The sequence below is a fragment of the Pipistrellus hanaki genome, assembly GCF_964339955.1.
Source record: "Pipistrellus hanaki genome assembly, chromosome: 12".
In the NCBI taxonomy this organism is placed as follows: domain Eukaryota; kingdom Metazoa; phylum Chordata; class Mammalia; order Chiroptera; family Vespertilionidae; genus Pipistrellus; species Pipistrellus hanaki.
This window is the reverse complement of record NC_140514.1, coordinates 14,104,401-14,130,007: the sequence shown is the minus strand read 5'-3', so window position 1 is coordinate 14,130,007 and position 25,607 is coordinate 14,104,401. Positions and strand designations below refer to the sequence as shown.

General features: G+C 41.9%; 1 protein-coding gene across 3 annotated transcripts in view; it reads left to right on the top strand.

The window, feature by feature from the left end:
- Positions 1–25,607, top strand: part of BABAM2 (BRISC and BRCA1 A complex member 2) — a 312,412-nt gene that overhangs the window by 225,674 nt on the left and 61,131 nt on the right. For all 3 annotated transcript variants that reach the window (XM_084900182.1, XM_084900184.1, XM_084900183.1), the window contains 3 exons: positions 8,197–8,296; positions 11,734–11,804; positions 14,538–14,620. In XM_084900182.1, coding sequence (XP_084756308.1) covers positions 8,197–8,296; positions 11,734–11,804; positions 14,538–14,620 — 254 coding nt within the window. The remainder of the gene's footprint in view (positions 1–8,196; positions 8,297–11,733; positions 11,805–14,537; positions 14,621–25,607) is intronic.

Genomic DNA, 25,607 nt, shown 5'->3' with positions numbered 1-25,607 from the left:
AATAGCAGAGCAGTAAAGTCATTCATTTGGAGCCTCAACCTTGATTGGAATTTGAAATAGCTCCACTTCTTAAAGAAATTGTGATGCAATCAACTTTAAGTAACAGGTCAAGGATCAAAATGCAACAAGAGGGGGCCCTGTTGGGGAGCTCCTTCCCAAGGTTGTGGGTTCAATCCCCAGTAAGGGCACATACAGGAAACAACCAGTGAATGCATAAATAAGTGGAACAACAAATCAGTTGCTCTCTCTCTCTGTCTCCTTCCCTCTCACTCTCTCTCTGAACTGAATTAAAAAAATTTTTTTTAATAAAATGAGGAAAAAGGCTTTATTTCCTTCCTTAGCCTGTTCATCTTGCGTGGCCGGGTATCATTAAAATAGTTCATACCAAATCCTAGTAGAACATCTGCTAAGATTGTTGTTTTAGGGAGCTTACTTTAAATGCTTTCCACATGCTGACAATTCTTCTGGTGGACATCTGTTAAGAATACTGTCCCTTAAAGGCTTTTTTGAGATGTTAACAAACTTAAAATACACGTATCTGAGCAAAAGCTTGGTTAGTGTTCATGTCATTAGATACATTCTGTTTGCAATTACAATATTCTCATCATGTGAATTGCTTTCAGTGTAGCTTTTTTGCTTGCATTCCACTTCCTCTCTGTTGGAAAGTGGTCCTCTGGCCCTCAGAGTTCTTCCAAGTTTCCAAGGGTTCATTTGCCTGGAATGAAAAAGGCTCCAATCATTCAGTTCAGGTACCTAAATAAGTTTAATAAATGTTTCTGGAGGCAGCCTCGGGGGCTCAACCAGCCCTGCCCGAAACACCCAAGCCAGAAGGAGCCTGATGAATTGGCACATGTGGGAACAGACGGCAGGGCCTGACCAGGATTCAGAAGTCACAAAAGTGTAACTGAAGACCTGACAGTGGGTAGATTTAGGACAGGGAGACCTGGATTTTAATGCCTCTCCACCATTTACCACCTATGTGACCTTAGAGAGGTTGTGTTGTTTCTCTAAGCTCCGGCCTTCTCATCTGCAAAATGGGTCAGCACCTTTCTCATAGATGAGTGTGAAGAAGATATCATATAGATCAGTGGTCAGCAAACCGCGGTTCTGTTGACTAAAGAGTTTACCGACCACTGGCAAAGCACCTAGTACAATACCTGTACATAGTGCTCTGAAAATGGAGCCATTATTCATTGCTCCATTCTGTGGAAATTTCATTTTCCAACTAAATTCCTCATCTTGTCTTTTTTTTTTTTTTTTAAATATATTTTTATTGATTTTGTACAGAGAGGAAGGGAGAGAGATGGAGAGTTAGAAACATCGATGAGAGAGAGTCATCGATCAGCTGCCTCTTGCACACCCCCTACTGGGGATATGCCCGCAACCAAGGTACATGCCCTTGACCAGAATTGAACCCGGGTCCCTTCAGTCCCCAAGCCGACACTCTATCCATTGAGCCAAACTGGTTTCGGCCTCATCTTGTCTTTAAACTCTCTTCATCTATACTGTGCCTAAGCAAAGAGAAGATTGAGTTATTCATGTAGTATGCATTCACATTTTTTAATTACTCTATTTAATAATTCCATGACCTTCTAAGTAATTTAACTTAGCAATGCCAACTTCTTTAGACTTTGTTGCAGAGGAACATTTTCTGAGTGTTTATTCATATTTATCATTGTCCCAGAACATTTCCACATTTATATGTCCCTCTAAAAATGGTAAACAAGACATGAAATACAGTACTCCACTGCCGAGTAGACGTGGCGGTAGACCACTCTACCTGAAGACGGGGGTCTATGCCGTGAGTGTGTTTAGTGGAAATACAGACCTAATATGGCCAGGCCTATATCCATGCTTCAGGGAATCTCTCGTCAAGTTTCACTCAGAAGAGGACAGAGGCTTTGGAATCAGAAAGACAGAGATTCAGTCCCATCTCTGCAGCTTGCTGAATAATCTTGGGTAAGATACTTAGACTCTTAGAACCTTAGTTTCTTCATCTGTAAATTGGACTAGTAATTAAGTCTATTTGGCAGAGTTGTTATGAGGTTTAGAGATAATGAAATGCCCATTAGAGTGCCTGGCAAAGTGGATACTCAATAAATTAACATTGACTTTTGTTTTACTGTAATGGCTCTCCTGGCAGGCCACCAGGAAGCACACGCTGACGTTGTAGAGTTGCCCAGATTCTTGAAGGCCTGGCATTCTTCTGCCTTGCGGGGAATTAACAGTGGGGCCCTAGTTCAGACTGGGAAACTCGAGACCTTAAACAGAAATAGGCATGCAGTGTGTGCTTGTTGAATTGAAGGCTCACCTTTCCTTAGGATTTCTCTTCATCTGGGGGATTATGGGAGCTTGTGCCCATCTACCACCTGGAAGCTCCCTGTTCCATGCTTCAGCCTCCAACACTCCCCCAAGTCATACTGTGGAGGAGGCAACTTAGACCTGATTCCGAGGCCAAGCAGGACCCTAAGGCTGGTCAGTGCCTCTAACAGCCTTGCTAGAGTCAAGGCTCCCTCAAAGTGCTTGGTGCTATTTGAATATTAATGTGACTCCAGTTGTTACTCTAACCCCTTATACCTCCTAAGAGAGACGGGTCTTTTTGAGAGTGGTGTTATCCCTGCTGCCCTGACAAGAAAGTTGAGTAGAGCCAAAGGGCACACTTGGCAGAAGCAAGAGCTGTAACTGAGAATCACTGCCCTCAGATTTGCTCCAATGCCAACTCTGGTTTGCTCCGTTTGGCCGGTAAGGTTAGAACCCCACTCGGGAGGAGAGAATTGCTGTCAAAATCAAAACCCCATTGTCCCAAGTCAGGCTTTCAGACAGGCCGCCTCCCTGTCGTTTTCATGTCCAAATGCTAGGAAACATTCCCTTTCTGCTCTCATTGTAGCCACGGCGAGTCTTCAGTATCAGAGATGCTCTATTTGCAAACAGAAAAAGGTTCACAAAGGGCTCCATTCGCTGTGTTTGCATGGAAAGCAGTATTAATACATTGAACAGGCAGTTCTTACATGTGACTTTTAGAGCCAATGAGACGGGAAGTGCTTTTCTGGTTACCTTTTGGTCTGGTTAACCCCATTGTTGGAAAGGCTTCTCAAACTCTGGCTTTGTCCTTCTGATACATAGCTACAGTTTCAGTTCCAAGGATTATCAGCTAATTTTCTATTTCATTTCAGTCCTGAAAGAGATAGAAAGTACTTTCTCAAAACAACCCTTTCCCCCACTTTCTCCTCCCACGTTCAGCCTGAGACTCTGCCACACCAATGGACTTTTCCTCACCTTTACCCGCTTTCCCACTGCACCGCTCTAGAGATCAGAGGAATCTAGAGCGAGTGGTCCCTTTCATCTCCTCCTGCCCCTCCCCGGCCCCAGGCCAGCCACTGATGGGAAGTCAGGATCAGCCCTGCTTCCTGGGGATAGCCCAGTGAGCCTGAATCTCTCTCCGAGGGCGACTTCAGGTGTGCGTGCTCAGTCCCATGTATTTTGATGCACGAATACTGAATAATTAGAGATCACAAGGTCTTACCTCCACCTTGTACCCTTTAAAAACATAATAGCTCCTTTATTTTATGGCACTTAACTCTGTTTATTCAGCGTGATCAGGGCAGCATCCAGGCTGTAGCGAGCTGTTAAATATTTACTCGTGAGGCGGATATTTATACATGAGTCAGCAGCAGTTATCAGTGTGCGACGCTGGAAGTCAGGTTCAGAACCCTCACAAGCCAGGGAACTACTGTACCGAGCTCCATATAGGGGGAAAAGGTGTCCTTTAAAAAGACACTCTCGCTTAAAATATCCTTTGCAGCAAGCATGTCAAACTCAAAGGCTCACACGGCCAAATAAATAAGGTATAAGTGTATGTGGGCCACAGAAAAACAAAAGCTTCAATTTTCAAGCATAGGTTTATTTCAATAGAAACATGCTGAATACAAAGGGCTGAAATAAACGAGTCATCGTTAACATAAAATAATAGAACATTTTAATAAAAATTAATATTTTTTTCTTGAACACTAACTTACCAGGCACTGAATAACTGCACAAATTAATAAGCGTAATGCAAATAAACCTATTTTTCTTGTTCTCTGAAAGCGAAATATTTCCTGTTGTGCACATCAAACAAGTCAGTACAAGACTAATGATGCGGCTATTGGCTACTAAAATATTCGCTGCTAGTATTAGTGGAGAGAAATAGTGTGCCTGCACGTAAGGTGCGTAAGGGAAGTGAATGCAACATGATGATAGTAATCAGTCATTAGCGAACATTGTAGTTCATTATTAATAATAACGTATAACAGGATATTGTAAAAATTAAGTTACGAAATTTTTATTAAAATATTTCTTACATTCCGTTATATTGACTGGGCTGCAAAAATATTCTTTGTGGGCCCCATGAGTTTGACACATTTGCTTTACAGTATCTAAAGCGCTTCACACATTGAGGCTTACCTGCACAGCCATCATCAAAGTCAGAGTTCGACAGGACAGATCCGGTGGATCCGGTTGTTTGATGGTTGGGCTGGAGAGCTGGACGAAAGGGAGAGGAAAGCCTGCTCTGCTGCCCTTGGAACACTGAGGGGAGGTGGGCTGCCTGTCCGAGCGCTGCTGGCAGCCCGTAGTCTCATTGGGTCCCAGCCCAGCTCCCTGTAGCCCTTTCTAGATGAAAACTCCCTCTCTCTCAGGGAAGCAGGTGATTCGGCAGTCACAGCATGAACCCTGGCAGCAGCCAGGCCTGAGTTCAGATCTCAGCTTATCATTTTCTAGTTCTGTGAACCCAGGGAAATTTCTTTTGCTCACTGAGCCTTGATGTCTTTACCTATAAAATTACAGCAATAATTCCTGCCTCGTTGAATTGTGGGGAGGATTAAATTAGATTATGGAAAGCACCTAGGAACAAGTGTTAATCTCGATAATCACAAAAGCGGAGTGCAGAGAGATGGGCCTGGCGGTGAAGCAGCGGGTCTCGGGGCTTCTCTGCACCTCTACTTCTGTCCGTCATTACAGGTCATGTTTGGTTACTGGCTGTATTTCTGAAGCAGGGAGAATTTCCCGTTTCAAGGATTACCCACAGACTATTTCATTCTTTATATTCAGTTTAATGAGTACTTAAAAACTTACCCTGTAACATTTTATGCAGGTCAAAGCCCATCACAATCAATCCCAGGGAACTGTCCAGTTATTTTATTTTCTTGGAATTTTAGTGTGCTCAGGATTGTTGTTCTGCGTAAGCTGTAAGAAGCCTGGGTTTTGGTATTTTCTTTGCTATACAGATATTTCACTAGTAATTAAAGGATGTAAATATTGAATTTCTTATTCTAGAGAATTTTCTTCTTAATTGGTTTTTCATCCCTGCTTACATGTGTGCCCTCTGTGTACTTTTTAATGCAAAAGACAGGCTACAAAGCCTTCTTTCCAATTCTCAAGAAGTCACAGGAGTCTTCCTGCCCTGGTCAGAGTTAGGCTGAAACCTGAACCACTGTCTCCCCTGCAAGAAGCAAACGGGAGCGATGTTCTTGCTGGTTCTGTGCAGTGCAGAGCGGATGACTCACTGATGCCACTTAGTCCAGAGCTGTCATCACTCCCTCAGTTGTCAGAGTTGTGCTTTTCATGTATCATCTGAATAGGAAAAGGTGATGGCGGATGGTTCTACTTCATCTTGACTCCTCCCATCACTGGGGATTTTATTTGTTTGTGGGTTTTCATCCCCATAAACAAATAAAAATAATGCTCATTTTTACCAGAAAGATTAATTTCAAAAGTTTGTATCAATAGTCAGCCAGGAGAAAGGCTGGTCTGGAGCCCGTTCAGTACTACCCCTGTTTCCCCCAAAATAAGACATCCTCCGAAAATAAGACCTAGCGCAACTTTGGGAGAAAAAATTAATATAAGACACTGTCTTATTTTCGGGGAAACAGGGTAGTAGTTCTGTGGATTGTTTCCGGTGTCACCAGCTCTAGACTGAGCCTGTCTGCTCCAGACTACATCGGGGAGATTTTCTAGACTGTTACTGTGAATTGTTTTGCTGCCATTGCAATCTTTTTTTTTTTTTTTTAAATGTATTTCAGAGAAGAAGGGAGAAGGAAAGAGAGATAGAAACATCAGTGATCACAGAGAATCATTGATTGGCTGCCTCCTGCATGCCCCACACTGGGGACTGAGCCTACAACCTGAGCATGTGCCCTAACCAGGAATCCAACTGTGACTTCTTGGTTCATATATTGATGCTCAACTACTGAACTGCACCAGCGGGGCCCATTTACAATTTTGTAGCTATGGGGACTTGAGAAATGAATAATCATAGCATGAAGGGATTTTAGGTTTGATTTTTTTTGTGTGTGTGTGGTTTTTTTTTGTATTCCATAGTATTATAGAGAGGGTTTAGGGGTTATAGAAACATATAGTACATTAAAATAAAATTCAAATAAGAAAAACAAGTTAGGACTAAAGGAAAATAAGAGTTAGAAAGATGAAATCAAGGTGAAGGTTATATGATATGCATGCTGTAGGGCTCTGAACAATTTTTTTTTTTTTTAAATAATCTTATGCCAGTTAATTTAAACTGGAAAGGAATCTCCATGAAAATTCATTGGAACTATTCCTGGATCAATGTTGGGTCTTAGTTCTTAGAACAGTGATTTTTCTCTGTTTTGTTTTTCTTTTTTTTTTAGATCGGTGATTTTTTATTATACCTTCTTGTATAGATGAATTGAATATCAACGTTTATTTGAACTAGTTGCAAACTTCCTACCCCTATTGGTCACTGACATGTGACCAGGTAGCACAGTATGTCAGAAAGTATTTAATTAGTTTGTACCATTTAAAAATTGAGAGGTTAAATCATCTGGATTGCTGGCTTCACTTGAAAAATTAGGATATGATCAGACCAGGCTCATGTTCCTCCATGTCTGAGATCAGCTGGAGTTGAGTGGTAGAGAGCCCTTCCCATTGTGCATAAAATGTCCTATTCTCTCCACTCATCTACATCCCCTGCCTGGGCTGGGTAGACCCTGGAGTTTGCATTGCCTGCCCTAGACCACCTCATCACACTAAAAATGAGGAATGTAAAGTCCAAACGAGGATGCCCAAGGCAACAAAGCTGGTCACCGCAGAAGTGGCGCCTTCAGTGCAGTGTCATGAAGTTGCATTAGTTCAGTTTAGTGCCCTTCAAGATGACTTATCTTTGAATTAGGCATAATGAAGAGTATAAAAGTCTATGTTTCAGTAATGGGTACAAAACATTTATGTTGGTAAGATGTTTTTCTCCATGCCAAAAAAAAAATTGCTAATGTGATAGCATCATTAGTTGTTATTAATCATTAGTTTTAGTCATGTGTAACATGAGCATGCTGATTTAACAAAATGGGTTGAAATATAAATCCTATCTAGTAAAAGAGTAATATGCAAATTGACCATCACTCCAACACACAAGATGGCTGCTCCCATGTGGACATAGATGGCCGCCACAAGATGGCCAGCGGGGGAAGACAGTTGGGAGGGACCAGGCCTGCAAGAGAGGGCAGTTGGGGGTGATTAAGCCTGCAGAGGAGGGCAGTTAGGAGTGATCAGTCTGGCAGAGGAGGGAAGTTGGGGGTGTCCAGGCTGGCAGGGAAGGGCACTTGGGGGGGACTCAGGCCTGCAGGGGAGGGCAGTTGTGGGGGGACCAGGCCTGCAGGGGAAGGCAGTTATGAGCAATCAGGCTGGCAGGCAGAAGCAGTTAGGGGCAATCAGGAAGGCAGACAGGTGAGCAGTTGGGAGCCAGCAGTCCTGGATTGTGAGAGGGATGTCCAACTGCCCGTTTAGGTCTGATCCTAAATGGGCAGTGGGACATCCCTCGAGGGGTCCCAGATTAGAGAGGGTGCAGGCTGGGCTGAGGGAAACCCCCTGTGCATGAATTTCATGCACCAGGCCTCTAGTCTATAATAATAAAAGCGTAATATATTAATTAGACTGGATAGCCAAACAGCAGAACAACCATCCAGACAACCTTCTGGACGAAGCCAGGGCTGTGGGCCAAGCCCCTTGCACGAATTGTGTGCATCGGGCCTCTAGTGTAATCATAAAGTGAAGCCCTTATTCCCACCATCATTAATTCAGGCAGTTGGTGGGCAGACTTGGATAAGAGAAGCCAAGTCTGTTTGGGGTTTCACTTCTTCAATGGTTTGAGCCCTAAGAAGAGTGTCCACTGTGCTCTTGTCCTTTCAGTGCACTTGGAGGCTCCTCAGCTCTTCACATTCCAGCTTTTCCAGGAGGAGGATGTCTCATTGATTACGTCCCTCAAGTATGCCACCTGCTCACCAACAAGGTAAAGGTAACCCCCCTTGTGAGGCCCTCCTCCAGGGTAGCCTGCATCCAGTACCATCCCATCGAGCAGGCACCACCCTCTTCACCCCATCTTCTTAATTTCCACCTCCATCCAATAACAGCTTTCCAACTTTGGGTTACAATTTATCAGTTTCTCTCACTATTTCTTTACCTTCTTTCTTCCTTTTCTAGGGATTCTGACCTCCTGTTCCACTCTTATATTTATCTTTTAAATTTGCATCTCCCCTTTCTTGCATTTCCTTTATGTCCAAATTATTTGCTAAATCCATACCTCGTCAATGGCTTAAAAATTTTGAACTCCTTCATTTCTTGTAGTCCATGTGTGCATGTGAGTATGTATTTGTGTGTGTGTTTGTCACTGGTTAATATTCGGGCAAATCTATAGAGCTTCCTTAATCTCCTGCTGCTTTTCTGTACTTCACGTGTTAATAGTCAGTTCTTGATTCTCCCTGTCATGTCTTGGAGCCATTTGCCAGATTCCTGCTCTTAAGGGCAAGGTTTTCAGGTCAGCTGGGCTGTGGCCAGGCTCGCCAGATTATCTAAAGCTTTCTGTTAGCTGCATTAATGAGCCATTACAAGTAGTTGTGTTTGCATTAATGGCTGTTGTCAGATATCTTCAAAATGTATGTCCAGCCAGTGTATGTAGCTAAAAACTGGAGATATTGATCCACAAGCAACACTGACTTTCTTCTCCTACGTGGACTGACTCCGTTTGCTTAATTCCCAAAGTGTTTCCCTTGCTTCTATTGATTGGTTCACATTGCCTTGAAAAATAAATCATTTGTTTGTCTTTCATTCAAAAGATAACTCAGCTATAAAAAAAAAAAAAAAAAAAAAAAAAAAAAAAAAAGCAAGCTCATCTCTACATAGAAAATATCTTACAAAGGCTTCAATATTATTTTTTAAATGTCAGAGAAACTAAAACCTGGCAACTCTGCAGTATGGGCTTGGCATGGATTCCAGGGAATTTAACTTTCATCGAGTGGTTGCTTCTCATTGGACCAAATTCCCCAGCCTCTACCCTCTATGGAGCTGATCAGAGGACAGCATTCTTGCTTACATTGTGGGACTTCGCACTGCCTCCCAACCTGCGTCCCAGTATTACGGGGAAGAATGCAAAATTGGTCTTCCAGAACTGAGTAGAAAGCCTTTTTAAAGCTCTCCAATTGAGATTAATTTCTAGTCATACATTTTTCTCAAAAAAAAAAAAAAAAGTATAATACATTTCCCCAGAAATACAAGAATCAGTTTGTTTTTCTTATCTGGTTCCCTTTCATTAATTTTACTTGTCTTTTAAAATAGATGTTCTTCTGCATGCTACTAACGAGGACAGTATGGCTGCTTTTAGAAACAATCTCTTCTAATGAATTTCCATAATTACGTTGGAATCTATCTTTATAGCCAGTTTTGTTGTGGGTTTCTGTTAAAATGGTTTTCTGTTTTTAAAATCAAGTGTACAGAACTGTTTTCATCCCTTTTCTAAACAAAGCCACTTAAGCAAACTTATCATCTGTTTTTCTTTTCCCAAAATAACATTTCTGATCCTGCAAAGTAAGCACTGTTTTTATAAATTGACATAAACCCCCATTATATAAATAGAACTGTTTTACTTTTAAAGGGTACAACATGGCTATCAGTACCAATTGTGTCAAGGTTATTTCAAGTACTTTATCTCAAGCTTTTGTGAGCCATGGAAACACATTGTGACCACAGCCAGTATAAACAATTTGGGGGATCCCTTTCTCCCACTGCTTCTTGCAGCCATTATAAGGACATTAGAAGTGATGTATTTTTGTGTTAGAAGCTGATGTGTAAATAATTAACTTTTGGATAGATGCCTAGCTTGCTAAGTTCACAGGTTTCTTTTTTATATATATATTTTTTATTGTTGATAGTATTACAGATATCTCACATTTCCCCTCACTTCTCCCTCCCCCCAGCTCTTCACTACCCTATTTCCTATGTCCATGAGCTATGCAAATCCTATCTAATAAATCCTATATATAATAAAAGGATAATATGCAAATTAACCATCACCCCATCACAAAAGATGGCAGTACCCAGTCCTCTCAGCCTGCCAGAGTCCTCAGTCCCAGGTGTGGGGGTGGGCGGCCACTGAGAGCAGGCAGCATGAGCAGCCTGGTGGAATGCTTGCTTTGTCACCATGGTGATGAGGCAAACATTCCATGCTCCACTGCAGATGGGCCTCTGGGCTGCAGAGAGCCTCTGGGCAATGGGCGTGGGAGCAACCAGGCCCCACAGAGAGCTATTGGTACACAGATTCTACACAGAGCTACTAGTAAGTGTATAAGTTCTTTGGTTTATCGCAATTTTTAATAGAAATTTCATTTGGGGATAATAAGGAAAAGTGAAAAAGAAAAATAAAATCTATTGCAACACTCCTTATCCTGAATATTAGGGTTTAAAAAAAAAGAATTAAACATTTCCTGCCTTTTCAATAAAAGGTATAGTTCATGATAACCAAATCATTTTATTTGGTGGGAAGAAGCTCTTTACCAAGAAATCCAGCTGATAAATGCAGAAGAAATGCAGATAGAACTCAAAAATCACAATTTTTTCAGGCCCTAATGAAAGAATTGATTCAGACAAGCATCTCCAACAGATACTGAAACTATGAGTGAAAAGTTATGGGGAACTAGATCTTCACAAGCTTCAAGAGGTATACCCATAGATTACTCGCTGTGATAATCTGGCTGTCATCATCTGAACTAGTGATCAAACCCAGTATTAATTGTGAATTTTTCTTACCAAAATAGTTAACCTGAATCTAATAACATCTTTAGCTCTAACTTTCAATTTATAGGAAATATAGAGGGTAGTGGGAAAAGGAAAGAATCAGAAAATCTAGAATGAAGAACGTTCTACAACACAACTTGCCCAATTGCTTTGAAAAGTCAGTGTCATATTGCATGTGCAGGCACACATACATGACACATGACCACACCCCTAGGAGGCACTATTATTCTAGATGAAAAGCCTTTGATTGAATTGCCTGATTCCTTGCTTTAACAAAATGTTTTTGGGGCAACTGGGAACTTTTGAAGATGGACAGGATTCCACATGGATTCAAAGAACGATTGCTGAATTTGCTAGGCATGATAATGATACTGTGGTTATGCAGGAAAATGTCTTATTTTTTAGAGATGCATGTTCAAGTATTTATGGCGAACTATCACACTGTCTCTAATTTTCTTTGAAATGTTTCAGCAACATTGATTGATAGATTGATAGGTAGGTGGATGGCTAGATAAAGCAAGAAGACAAAATATTCACAGTTACTAAATATATGTGGCAGGACTATGGATGTTCATTTCACTATTATTTTTACTTCTCTGACTCTTTGAAACTTTTCATAATAAAGCATTAAAATGTCTCCGCTTTGGGTTCCTTTTCCAGGTGCAGTATGTGATCCAGGGATACCACAAGAGAAGAGAGTACATTGCTGCTTTCCTCAGCCACTTTGGCACGTGAGTCCTTCTTGGTTGCACCGTATGTCAGCAATGCCCTCACACTCTGATGGCCCTGATGTGAGCTGCAGTCAGAAATCACTGGCCTAAGAGCTAAGACACAACATCAATCCAGAAATAGTTTCCAGAACTTTCATGGAGATTTCCTTTTCAGTTTAAATTAACCAGCACACTGCTATTAAGAGAACTTGTTCATACATTTGATTCTTTTTTTGGTATGTTGCTTCCACTGAAGCTTCCAGGAAGATGTTTTTAGCTTCTTTAGCAGATAACAAAACGGAATATCTTCCCTGACGCAGCAGCAGGGCCGGCCGTGCACGCAGCGGGAAGGGTGCAGCCTACACTCGTACAGAGCCCTTTCTAGTGTGCAGAGCATTGTCACCTCCCTCAGCTCAGGGGCATCAGGAGGCGAACCAGGCAGGGGGAGTGACACATCTTCCTGATGAAACCCTGCAGCTTTGAGAAGTCTAGCAACCCAGCAGAAGCTACACAGGGGGAGAGACCAGGGTGGGACCCAGCTTCTCAGGGTTGGGTCTCCCAACAGGACCCCACTCCCGACAGTGCCACACAGATTAGAGTTGGAAGAAGCACTGGAGGGGAAAGGGGCAGCATGGAACTGCAGTGACAGGACGGGCATGTCCCACTGCTGCCCCTGTGTTCACCCCTTCAGGGGCCAGGGGCAGTGTGCTGGGCAGCTCCATCCTCTACGTCCCCGCACGTGATGGCAGAGGCCTCTCCAAGCTTCTGCTCCAGGGAAGGCTTGCTCTTTCCTCGCAGGCTGCTCTGATGATGCCTCGTTCTACCCATTTGGGGAGACAGAGCGCTAGGATTTCATGGTCTGGGTACAGCCCACCGTATTCCAGTACATGAAAATACAGTAGCACAAATTAAAATTTTAAACAAGTAAAGGAAGAAACTGGGACAAAAGGAAAGTGGAAATAGGAAAGAGTAAATGAAATAAGGTTAGCCATCCCATAAGTATTTAGTACTTGAGATTTTTCAGCTTTATTTAGGAGCATTTTGAGAAAGTACTTATGATACAAACAGTAGTTAAGAAATGACTATTAATTTGTAAAATCACCTTTAGTATATATCATTGAAAGTGCAGAAGCCAGCATGGTGACCTCTAAAGTACTACATGTGTCCCAGAGTGCATGCTCCACCTCATTCCATTATTGTACAAGAAAAATATGAAAATTGCATTTACATTTATATTTAAACCTCATTCTTTAAAATGTACATTTTAAAAGATATATTTTATTGATTTTTTACAGAGAGGAAGGAAGAGGGATAGAGAGTTAGAAACATCGATGGGAAGGAAACATCGATCAGCTGCCTCCTGGCACACTCCCCACTGGGGATGTGCCCGTAACCAAGGTACATGCCCTTGACCGGAATCGAACCTGGGACCTGTGACTCCGCAGGCCAACACTCTATCCACTGAGCCAAACCTGTCAGGGCTGAAATGTACATTTTTGCATATGTTTTATTGTGCATATTATGCAGTAATACTTGTATGAAACTACTTAATTATATATAAATATACTATAATACTGAACTATATAGGGTGGTGAAAAGGTAGGTTTATAGTTGTGAGTACATGAAACAATTTATTCTTGTATTATTATTTATTAATTATTGTATTATTTTCCATATGAACAACTGTAAGCCTACTTTTGCCCCACCATGATACATGATGAAGAGGCATCTCTGTAGGTTTTTGCTTATGGGATGTTGGACCTAAAAGTTTAAATATCAGTGTTGTAACATAATGAGTTAGTTATAAGTTCATGAGAAGAAGTATAAACTGGTGAATAAGATTGTGATTAAATCAGAAAATCTAAATGATATGCACACGGTCTTGGAGCACATCACATAGCCTCAGTGTCTGCGTCCCTTTAGCTTTACAGGGGTGCAGCTGTTCCTTCATGTTTGTACTTAGACTGGGCGGCCATCAGCATCAATGGTCTGATTGGCCTGACTCAGCCAGGAGAAGGCGTCTCTGAGGACAGCAGAGGCCTTCTGTGTGTGGGAGAGAACATTGGTCTTGTCCGGGTGTGCGGGTAGTGCTGTCATGCTGTGACACTCCCCACGCTCTCAGCTCTGGAGGAAATGGCACTGGGAGCCCACCAAACCCTGCCAGGCCCCTCCACAGTCAAGAGCTGCTCTCCCACCTGAGCCCAGTGTCCACCCAGCCAGCATTGCCCTTTGTCCTGTGCCCGGTGGGGAGGGAGGGCCGGGGCACAAGTGAAGGATTCCGAGTAGCACTGCCATTGCTCACTGCTGCTCAGTGCCCAAGTGGGAGTGGGACTCGCGACCACTGTAGGACAGTGATGTCCCTGCTGTCCTGATCCCAATCTGTCCTTTACTCACAGCTAGTAACAGACATTTGTATAGCACTCTATTGTTTAGCTTAGCACTCTATGGTTTGTTTTTCACAGCCTGCAAAGAAGGTTGGAAATATTCTTATGTTTGTTTTACAGATGAGGAAACTGAGGCTCCAAAGGTTAAGTGATTTGCCTGCAATCATAGTAGTCAATGGCAAAGCTGTCACTTAAACCAGCTGTTGTCATTCCAAATCTACATCCTTCTGTGGTAGCTCACTCACCCTAAATGCATCTCAGATTCAGTAACCCTGACTTCATGAATATGTTCTTTACTTGTTCTATTTTCTTTTATACCTTATTTTTATAAGAGTTTTTGTTTGTGTGTATGTATGTTTTTATTACTTAGAGGTGTCGTGGAATATGATGCAGAAGGCTTTACAAAACTCACCCTGCTGCTGATGTGGAAAGATTTTTGTTTTCTTGTACACAGTGAGTATACTTTTGCTATTAGCATGTCAGCATGCATTTGAAAATGTGCTAAACCACATGCAATAATGAGCATGAGAACCTTTACTGGTATTGTCCTGACTTGGTTTCTTTTACTTTAGTATATTTATATCTTAAAGGTGAAACAATGTTTTAATGTATTCCCAAACTTGCTTTTCAGTTTTATTCCACAGAGTAGGTGTATTTAAATGTTTGTTGTATAACAATCAGCCAGTCAATAAGTGTTGGTCGAGCTTTCTCTTGATGGATAATTTGAAGTCTCATTTGTTTATTTCTTTGTTTTATAAGAACCAGTGACCCACAATGTCAGGTTCAAGTTGCAAGTAATCAAGACCTTAATTCTTTATTAATTTGGTGTGCAAACTGCCCAGTCTTGAAGCTCAATGCAAAGAAGTTCCAGCTTTTTCAATAGCAGTGGGTTTGGGTTGACTTCACTCAGTAGCTACAACTTCCCTAGGCCTTAATGAACTCTCAAGAAGCAAAAAGCTTTGGCCTGTGTAGCCAGCCCTCGGATAGGATAAAGATAGTGGGTTGGGAGATTTTTCTTCCCCAGCAGATTGACCTTCTGGCTGTGATTTGCTTAGGCTGAAATGGTTCTCAAACTAGTAGTTTGTCTCACCTGCTTTCACACCTACAGATAGTAAGGGAGGAAGCACTAAAATGTCCATGGGGCAGAGGGAGGAATGCCTAAGATGACTGAGAGTTGGCTGTGATTGTCAGGAGTGGGTTCTCCCTACCTTTGAGTGTTTCCAGGGGCAACCACCTATCTGCATAGCTCTCTGTCTTGAGCTCCTGCCTATGACTAGCCACGCCTTTCCCATGCACCTGGAAAATGTAGTAAGCATTATCATTTGTGTTCATAATGTGCACAGATGAACAGTTAGAGAGGTGAAGGCTTTAATCTTGGGTGTACCTCCAACTTATTACATGAGCTTCAAAGCACTAGGACGAGTCTCCCCTACTTGCATTTTCTCACGTGAACACTGGGGATCTGGTTGTTCAGTTCTGTTGAGACGTCGGCATATAAAACTTAACCTACCACGCAGGGCCCGGTGGGAGAGATAGCCTGGCAGTCCAGGCCTCCTGCAGTCGCCTCTTTGCTCACCATCTTCTGAGGTCATATGGGCATTTCCAGCCCCACATTTTATTCTGACTCTGTGTCCCTGCTTTGGTTTGCATTCTGAGCCATGATTCCTTGGTGAGATCTTACTTTCTAGTCGCCATATCCACTCGCCCCACCATCTGATCCGGTGATTCTGTTTCTAGCCTTTAACCCAGCCCCAGATCCTATTTGCATCCTCGGTTAGTCTCTCATGACTCTGGATGGTTGTCTGGGTGACTAGTCTGGTGTGGTTCCCCTCATCCAGTTCAGCAAGAGGGGTCTGTACCCTGCCTCCAGCGGCGGTGGCCACAGGCCAGGTCCTTGCAGAGTGGCTGTGGGAGAGGGACCCAGGAAAGGACAGCCGCAAACATTAAATGAGATGGATGCTTCAGCCAGTTTCTTTATCCCAAAGTGGCATGAAAACTCAGCTCTTCCCAGAAACTTACTCTGGTCCCTCTCTATGGTTCTACTTTCAAAGAACTGGATGTCCGATTACATCAGATATTAGGGAAAAGATATCCTTGGCATTGCTTGCTCTAACCTGTGTTTTTACGTGCAGCCAGCAGGAGTGGCGCTCAGGGAGGAAGGAGCATGCATTGCTCAGCTCCTGCCAGCTTTCTCTCTGTGCCTCCAGGGTCACAACTCCTTCCCTTCAGAAGCCCTTTTCCCCAGAGCACTTCCCCATGGTGCCATCTGACCAGTGCTTCTTCCAGTTCCTCTCCACCTCCCTGCCTTAGTTTCCCCAAGTCAGACGTCTATGCAAAACTAAGTCCCAAGGCCACATTTTCACTAAATATTATCTTATTCACAAACATAGAACCCCCAGGCGCTCATGAGAGCAGCGACAGGGACCTTGGATTCGTTTAGTTGACTTCACCAAGTGCCTCCTGAGGCTGCGATCCTCCTTGCCTCAGCGTCACCGCCTACGTTGGGCTCTTCTGACAGATGAGACCTCATCTCTGAATCAGGGGACTTGGATGCTGCTTCCTGTTCCATCATTAACTCACAGCTTGTCTTTAAATAACTTGTTTCCTCCTTTTTGCTTCTTTCTTCCGCCAGGGCTTGCTACATCCGAGCAAAGCTTGGTTGGAGATAGTGTGTTTAATTCAGTCATGCATTAAGCATCTGACACTTACCTTCCTTTGGAAGCATCTGCTTGTTTGGTTACAACACCCCAGGGACCACTAGTTCCCGTTTTTTTCCATGTTGATGGGGATGTGAATATGGGGTTGCAGAGACGTAATGATAAACAGTGCAGGGAATTATTCTGAGAGCTCAGGAATGTGAAAAGGAAGAATGAAGTGGCTGGCTCCACTACTCCATGAGATTGGAGACCTGGCAGGACCCCATGTAGCATCCCTGCTCCTCCTTTGCCCCGTTCCACCCAGGGCTGGGAAGAGTGCTGTCAAGAGAGCAGGTGCTGGCAATAATTCGGAGCATGTGGATGCTGAGGAAAGAGGCTCTGCTCTCCGGAGAAAGGCGGCTCGGACCCCCGGAGTGTGTGGAAGCAGCCATGCCCTCAGGGAAACAGTGCATACTCTTGGGAGATTCTGCAGTGTCCTGGCATCCTGTGATTCTGGGGCAGGAGGGGGCGGGGAGGGGGGAGGGGAGTGAGAATTAAACACACTATCTCCAACCAAGAAAGGAGGGGCTTTGAGATCTGTGACTTCTTAGGCAGGAGAGAGTCTGTGATGATGTGAGAGGCTGTCTTCTATAGTTACCTGTAAATTTGGGGTAAATGTCCCTTTGAGACATCCAACCTGGACCATTGGCCATTTTCCCTGGTAAAATTTTGGCTGTTCCATTTCATATTTTCTCTTCTCAGCCCCTACCCTGAGTAACTTAGCAAAGTTCTGAGTTTACTGAGAACTTACTGTGTGCTCAGTATTGTGCTGGGGACCCCGGGGATATAAGAAAACTAGTGTCCTGGTGCACAGATTCACGCACATTGAAAGGAAATTAATTAGAAGAAATATTTTAATATCCTATTTGCCCTTTCTCTATAATAGAAATGTCAACCAAATTCACGATCAACAATGATAGATCAAACCACATGCATGCAATTGGTGCCAGCAAGAGCTTGGTATATATCGCACATGTGTGAATTAACCTAGCCTTTTATATTGTATATGTAGATAACTCAGGCTTGATCTTAAGACACTTGGAGTCTGGGCCAAGGGTTGAAAGACTCGCCTGTGGGACAAATCACATCCTCAACCAGTTTTTGTATGGTCCTTGAGCTAAGCTGGATTTTATGTTTTTAAAGGATTGTTAAGGAAAAAAATACAAGGACAACAACTGTGTAACAGAGATGGTAAAGCATAAAATATTTACTCTTTGACCTTTTACAAAAAAAACTTGCCTATGCCCTGGTTTAATTGATGAGAAAAGAGGTCAGATAAAAGTGAAGTACAATGGTGTTTATTTTTTAAATAAATATTTTGTGAGCCTGCCTACCATATGCAAGGCACAAAGTGGTATATGGCAGAGATAACTTTATATGATATACACTCATGAGAGGGAGGAAGAGAGGGAGAGAGACCCTCCTTAATGAAGCCTAATGAGATAGACAAAAAAGAAATTAACAAATATATAGATTTCAAATGACAAATACCTTGATGGGACACAGCAGAGTGCTCTAAAGACTGAGACTGAGGATGGGTTACTGTTAGGATGGTCAAGGAAGCCCTCTCAGAGGAGGTGACATTTAATTGTGAGGTTAGAAAGGAAGCCAGGGCAAGATCAGCTGGAACCCCACAGGCTGATCATGTGTATCAGTTAGGATTGGGTAGTAATAAACATTGAAAAACAATGTTTTAAAGCAAGTAGAAGTCTATTTCTCACTCCTCTATAGGTAGGCAGCCTAGGGCTGGAATGACATGTCTAAAAGGTCACATAGGACCCAGGTTCCCTCCAGCTTTTTACTCCACCATCAATTGGGTGTGGCTCTCTTGCTTACAGTCCAAGAAAGCTGTTGGAGCTCCAGCCATCCCATTCTCACACTGAGTAACAGAGCAGAAAAAAGATGGAAGAATGGTACAAACTTCATTTACTAAGACTTCAAAGGAGTGCCATGCACCACTTCCAATTATATCTCATCACTGCGGAACTTACTAGGTGTACCGATTAATAACGGTGGATTTTGTAATCAAAGAAAACACGATAATTTCAAGAGAAACATCAAAAGTGCTTTATTCAAAGTAATGTCCACCGCTAGCTACACATTTCCCCCATGTTTCGGGTAATTTGTGGATACCGTCCCAATAGAACTTTTCTTGTTTTGAGGCAAACCAGAGACCCAATTTTCCATTTCTTCATATGTTTTGAAGTGCTGCTCAGAAAGTGCATGTGCCATCAATCGAAATAGTGGTGATCTGAAGGAGCGAGGTCTGGTGAATATAGCGGATGGGTTAATACTTCCCAGGCAAGATCTTTTAACATGTCTTTAACTGGGTTTGAAGTGTGTGATAGTGTGTTATCATGAAGCAAAATTACTTTGACCTGTCTTCTGGCCCATTCTGGTTGTTTCACCATCAAAGCATGGTTCAAATTGATTATTTGTTGTTGGTAGCAATCAATATTAACAGTTTCACCTGTTTTTAATATATACCACACCTTTCTGATCCCACCAAACTAAGAGCATTGTCTTCTTTCTGAAGCAATTTGGCCTTGCAGTCGATGTTGATGGTTGACCTGGATCAACCCATGATTTTGTGCATTTGGGATTCTCAAAATAAATCCACTTTTCATCACCCATCACAATTCTATGCAAAAAAGGCTTTCTTTCGTGCCGTTGAAGCAACATTTTACTGATGACTTTTCGGTTTTCCATTTGTCTTTCGTTCAATTGATGTGACACTCATTTTCCTTCCTTTAAAATCTTTCCCATTGCTTGTAAATGATAGAAAATTATTTGCTCAGAAACATTTAATCTTTCTGCAAGTTGTTTTTGAGTTTGACATGCATCTTCATCCAATAATGCTTGTAATTGTTGGTCTTCAAACTTTTTCGTTTGACCTGGATGTTCTTTGTCTTTCACATCGAAATCATCACTTTTAAAGCGTTTAAACCAGCATTCTCAAGTATCTGGAGATGGAGCATGCTCACCATAAGCTTCCTGAAGTATATGATAACTTTTTCTTCAAAATAATGAATTAAAACTTCCTGCAAATGCTCTTTTTTTTTAATGAAATTTGACATTTTTAAGCGTAAAAATATCTGATGTTAACACTTTCAGCAAATTTGACATATGAAGTTTTGAAGCTTGCTTGTCAATACAACAAAATAACATACATATCATATCGCATATATATCAGCATATGTGTAACTCCATTTATTGAAAAAAAAAAAATCCACATTATTAACTGATACACCTAGTAGTTTATGTGGCCTCAGCCTCAGCGTATGAGCTAGGCAGCCTGGGAAGTGTAGTTCTTTAGCTTGGGCAGCAAATGCCCAACTAAAAATGGATGCTTAATAACCAACTACTAGTCTCTTTCAAACCAAGGCAAGGAGTGTGGACTTTCCCTAAGGTCCCTTCAGGAAACAGATGACACATCACACAGTAACTAAGAATTCAGTGGCAGGACTGTGTTCAAAGGTGTGCACAGAGAGTCATTACCTTCTCTAGGCCTGCATGGGCGAGAGGAGAGCATGAAGCTGGAAAGAGCTGTAACTGTAGCTGCAGTAAAGGGTTTCCTGGCAGGAGCTGGGGAGGGCCTTCGGTAGAGCAATGGAGCTAGTGATATTACTTCTCTTAAAGTCTATTCCATCTGGTATTGATATACCCATCCCAGTTCTCTTATGTTTTCTTGGTTTATCTTTTTCCATCTGCTGCTTTCCCCCCCTTTCTTTAAAGTGTGTCTCTTATAGACAGCACATGGTTGTGTTTTGCTTTTGTCGACAATTTAACAATCTTTCCTGTTTATTATTAGAGAATTTAATTATTGATATGATTGGATTTGAGCTTGCCATTTTGATAGTTGTTTTCTGTTTTTCCCATTCCATTTTGTTCCTCTTTCATTACCTTACTTATGTCAGACAGATTATTTCAATGTGCCAGTTTAATTCCTCAGTTGATATTTTTAGCTACTTTTTTGAGTTATTTTCTTAATGGCTTGTTTAGAAATTGCAGTATGCATGTTTAATTTAGCACAGTCTACTTCAGATTACTAGTGACTTAATTCTGATAAAATACAACAACTGCTCCTTTTCATCCACCTCCTTTGTGCTGTTATTGTCATTTATTGCACCTACATGTTATAATGTAAACACAACAATATAGCTTTTGCTACTATTGCTATATAATATAAACAATATTACTATATAATATAAACAATAGTATACTTTCAAAATAAGTTAAAAGAATAAGAGGACTATGAGCTAAAGAACTACACTTCCCAGTCTGCCCCAGCTCTTTGTATTTTCTCTGTGCGTTATGTCCAGTGTGTCTTTGGAATGGGCATATTAATGCTCAGGATGTTGGTTGTTCTGTTCCCGCATTTCATAGCTGTTATAGTGGATACAGAGGGAGGGGGTTATTTGGTTTAGTGGATGTTGAGTTTTTTACTCTGATTTCCCCCCCTGTATATTAAATTTAAATTTATTCATATTTCTCTTTGGTATTGTCTTTACCTTTTCTTTCATTCATTTCATTCATTCATTCATTCATTTGTTCATTCGTTTTATGCTTAGATTAAGTCCAGAAAACAGTTATTTTATCTTTCAAGAAAGCTCGGTTTCCCTAAGCTAGAGGAAATTGACAACTGCAGACTAATCTGTTAGCCATTTAGTGATTCTTTCTTCATAAGCCTATAATCAAGGCCAATAAGTTAGAAATTAGGGCAGCTTTTGAAATTTTAAGTAAAAATCAGAGGCTTCTGTATATTACAACGAATGCCCCTTCCATGCTCTAATTTTGTTAGCTATAAGATTCTGGTATAACCACAGAAATGATTTGCACTGATGAGGCACTGTCATTTCACCCTCAGAGGCAAAGCTGTCATAGGAGTAGCCACTCAGTTCCTGAGCAAGTGGTGTGGACTTAATCTTGTTGCCACAGAAACAATGGCATGCGAGATAATAAACAGCCACAAACAAGATGGCTGCTAGATAATTCACATAAATCAACACTGCAGGGTTTCTCAAGTCTTGCATTCTTTGGGGGATACATATCATTTTTTTCTAGAAATAAATTTGAAGAACAAGTTTGAGTTGGTTAACTGATTAAAATTTGAGACTATAATGTTGTCTTAGAATTCATTTCAAATCAGATCTTTAAGAAGTGTAACATTATCTTAGAATTAATGTGTTTACTTCAGATTGGGCAAATATAAAAATTTGTGGTTTAATTTTATTATTCCTATTCTGTATAATAAAGTAGTATGCAAATTGACCCTCACACCATCACAATATGGCTGTGCCCATAGCAGAGGTGAGGTTCCCATAACGAGCGATCAGCAGGGACCTGAGGCTGCATGGCACCAGGCTGGGGTTGGGGACCTTAGGCTATGTCTCCCCCACCCCCCGCCAAGCAGGGCTTGACTGAGGATCTCAGGCTGTGCCTCTGCCCAGCTGGGCTTGACAGGGGACTTCAAACTGTGCCCATCCTTGTGCCAGACCAGGGGACCTGAGGCCGCGCGCACGCGCCCACCCCCCCCCACCCCCAGTGCCGGGCTCGGTACCTCAGGCTGCATCCCCCACCCGGCAGAGCTTGATGGGGACCTCAGACCGTGATCCCTGCCCAGCAGAGCTTGACAGGGGACCTGAGGCTGCACCCCTTGCCCAGTGCTGGGCCAGGGGACCTGAGGTTGTGCCCCCTGCTCAGTGGGGCTTGACAGGGGTGGGGCTGGCTGGGTCTGGGTCTTGCGTGATTTTGAGGTACATGCGGGTGAATGGGACTTGACTCTGGGTCCAGCGGTGTACCCCTGACTCTGAAAGGAGGAAGATTTTCATATATATTTTACTAATTTTCTTTTATCTCTGACACTTTTATTATAAAGAAAGGGCAAATAGCAATATTAAAATATTTCCTTTAATTAATTCCCTTTTAATGTACATGAATTTTGTGCACCAGGTCACTGGTTAATCATAATAGCTATCAGAGCTGTTGGAACTAAAACTGATTATGAGTAAAAAGTGAAACTAACCAATTCTCTATATTGTTCCAAATGATAAAAGGATACGGGAAAAGATAAGAGAAAATTTACTTTCTAAATGCCTTTTGCTTTTACTATGAGACCTATTGGGTCCTTTAGATGCTGTAAGCATTTGGGTTAATGTTTATCCTGGATTTCCTTAGAAGGAGCTGTTAGCTCTGCTCGCATAGCGATGTTCATCTTTTCAGCAAACACAAAACACACCCTTCCACGGTTCACAGCTCAGACCTGGTCCCTCTGCAGCCCTGTCACCATTTGACTCAGATTGAAACTTGGGCTTTCTCTTTAGAGCCTATTTCCAGAAAGACTTATTTATTTATTTATTTTTAACTTCTGACACTGATTTGAGAATTATTTCATTCATCTTCACTGGGAATATTCTCTTCAGTCTAATACCTTGGATTTGTGTGACACCTTTGTAATGACCTTACAGGACTTCTTGTGAGGGAGGAGGCCGTCAGATACACTTTACCACGTGATGATTTCCCCCTGTACCTTTTATGTTTGTTATATGATTCTTTTCAGCTGTAATTAATGGATTAAAGTGATTGCTAAAATGAGTTTATCTGATCAAAGAAAGGTCATGAAAACTCTGTCATTTTAACTTAAAAGTTTATGCAGCTGCATGGAAACTAATAAATTGTAACCCGAGAAGGCATCTAACTCAATGAAAGGAACTGGCTTGTATAATATTGCTCTATTCAGTCTAACCTTTTCTGAAAGTTAACTTTGAAGTATTTTTTACATTGGTGAAACATAGGCATTATTTTGGTGCAAAACTTCTGCTGTTGTTGAAGATAACAGTTATAGTAGTAACAGCTAACAGGTATTGGTGTACACCATGCTCCAGACACTACTCTCAGTATTTTGCATGTATTTGTATTTTTTAATTAAATTAAATGTAGAGTGAAATTGTTCAAAAATGGCCCCAGTAGGATCGGGGGGGGGGGGGGGGAGGCATAAGAGCTTATCAGGTAGAGAGGCTAGTACAAACAAAGGCACTAGGGGAGAAATAGAACACGCGCCAGGAATGATAAGTTTAGAATTCTTAAATGCATAGTTTGCCCTGAGGAGTGGTGAGAGGGTGAGCTAAAGAGGCAGCCAGAGCCCAGAACTCAGCATTATATGGGCTGAGGAATATGGACTTCATTCTGAGGACAGCAAGGACTCACTGCAGAGTGCTCATATGCTCATATAGGGAAGTGGCATATACCAGTATTTGCTCTTCAGAAAGTGACTGTTTGATATTACATAGAATATGATTTGGAACGGAACCAGGAAGCCTAAAGAGATGATTAGCCCTGAACTTGAGCAGCCATGTTAGGGATGGAGGAGAAGAAAATGTTTCACGAAATATTTTGGAAGTGAAACACACAGAAATTACTGATTGGTCCCAATAAGGTAAAAGACTGAGAACTTGGGATGACTCACAGGTTTCTTTCTTAGGCATCTAGGTAGCTGATGATGTCCTTGTGTGAAGCAGGGATTCCATTAGGAGGAGCAAATGTGGAAATGTTGAGCCCAGTTTGGGATATGTTGACTTATATGAGCCGCTGGAATATCCAGGTGGAGAGTGAGTGCATGAACATTCACACAGAACAGATGTGTGGTGGAGGCTCTGACCAGTGTAGCCTGGACTTCATTCCAGCTTTGAAACCCCTGGTCATCCCTAGTTTGGATGATTCAGAACTATTTGGCCTGACTAAAGCCTTAACAACAGAATTCAGTCATATTTCCCACTGGACAGGATCTGGTTAGAACTTGAAACCTTATTGAAAATACTTGCTCCCAAAGAAATGATCCAATTCTTGAGATGGCCTGTTGTGGTGTGTACAGAAAGAGGACATTGGGAGTGACCTCTGGACTTAGAATCATCCTTGGCTAAATTTAACCCTTGGCTTCAGGAAGCTGAGGGTACAGGAATGTCAAAACACAAATCATCTCATAAAATGGCAAATACTGTCTGACTGCACTTATCTGAGGTTCCTCGAGCAGTCAAATTCATAGAGACAGAGTAGACTAGAGGTTCCCGGGGACCAGGGAGGCCAAGAGTGGGCGGGAGGGGTTGTTTGCAGGGACAGCTTCACCAGTTGGGATGATGCACAGTGTTCCGCAGGTGGGTGGTGGCGAATGTACTTACTGCCACTGAATTGTGCACTTAAAATGGTTATATGTTATGTATATTTTAACACAACTTTGAAAATGAAATAATTAAAAAATAATTCATTAGTAGGGAGTCCTTTTATTAGTCACCTTTCTTCAGTCTCAGTCAACCTGCTATTTTTTCTCTAATCCATTTCTTAAAAAGTTTTTGTTGATTTTTTTAGAGAGAGGAAAGGAGAAAGAGAACAAAACATTGATTGCTTGCCTCCTACACACGCCCTGACTGAGGATTGAGCCTGCCACCTTTTGGTGTATGGGACAACGCTCCAACCAACTGAGCCACACTGGCCAGAGCTCTAATCCACTTTCAATCAGAGATTGAATTGGAGGGATAAGAAGTGACCTCTAGTGATGCCATTGTTTTATATAAATAATATCATTTATTGAGTGCTAACTATATGCAAGTACTGTGCTAAGTACTTTACATTCATAATTCCTTATAATTCTCTCAATAAGTCCTATAAGCTGGCTGCTTATCCCACTTTACATTAGTAGAAACTAGAACACTTAGCAATTCAGTAACTTTCCGGAACTCCCATAGCTAGTA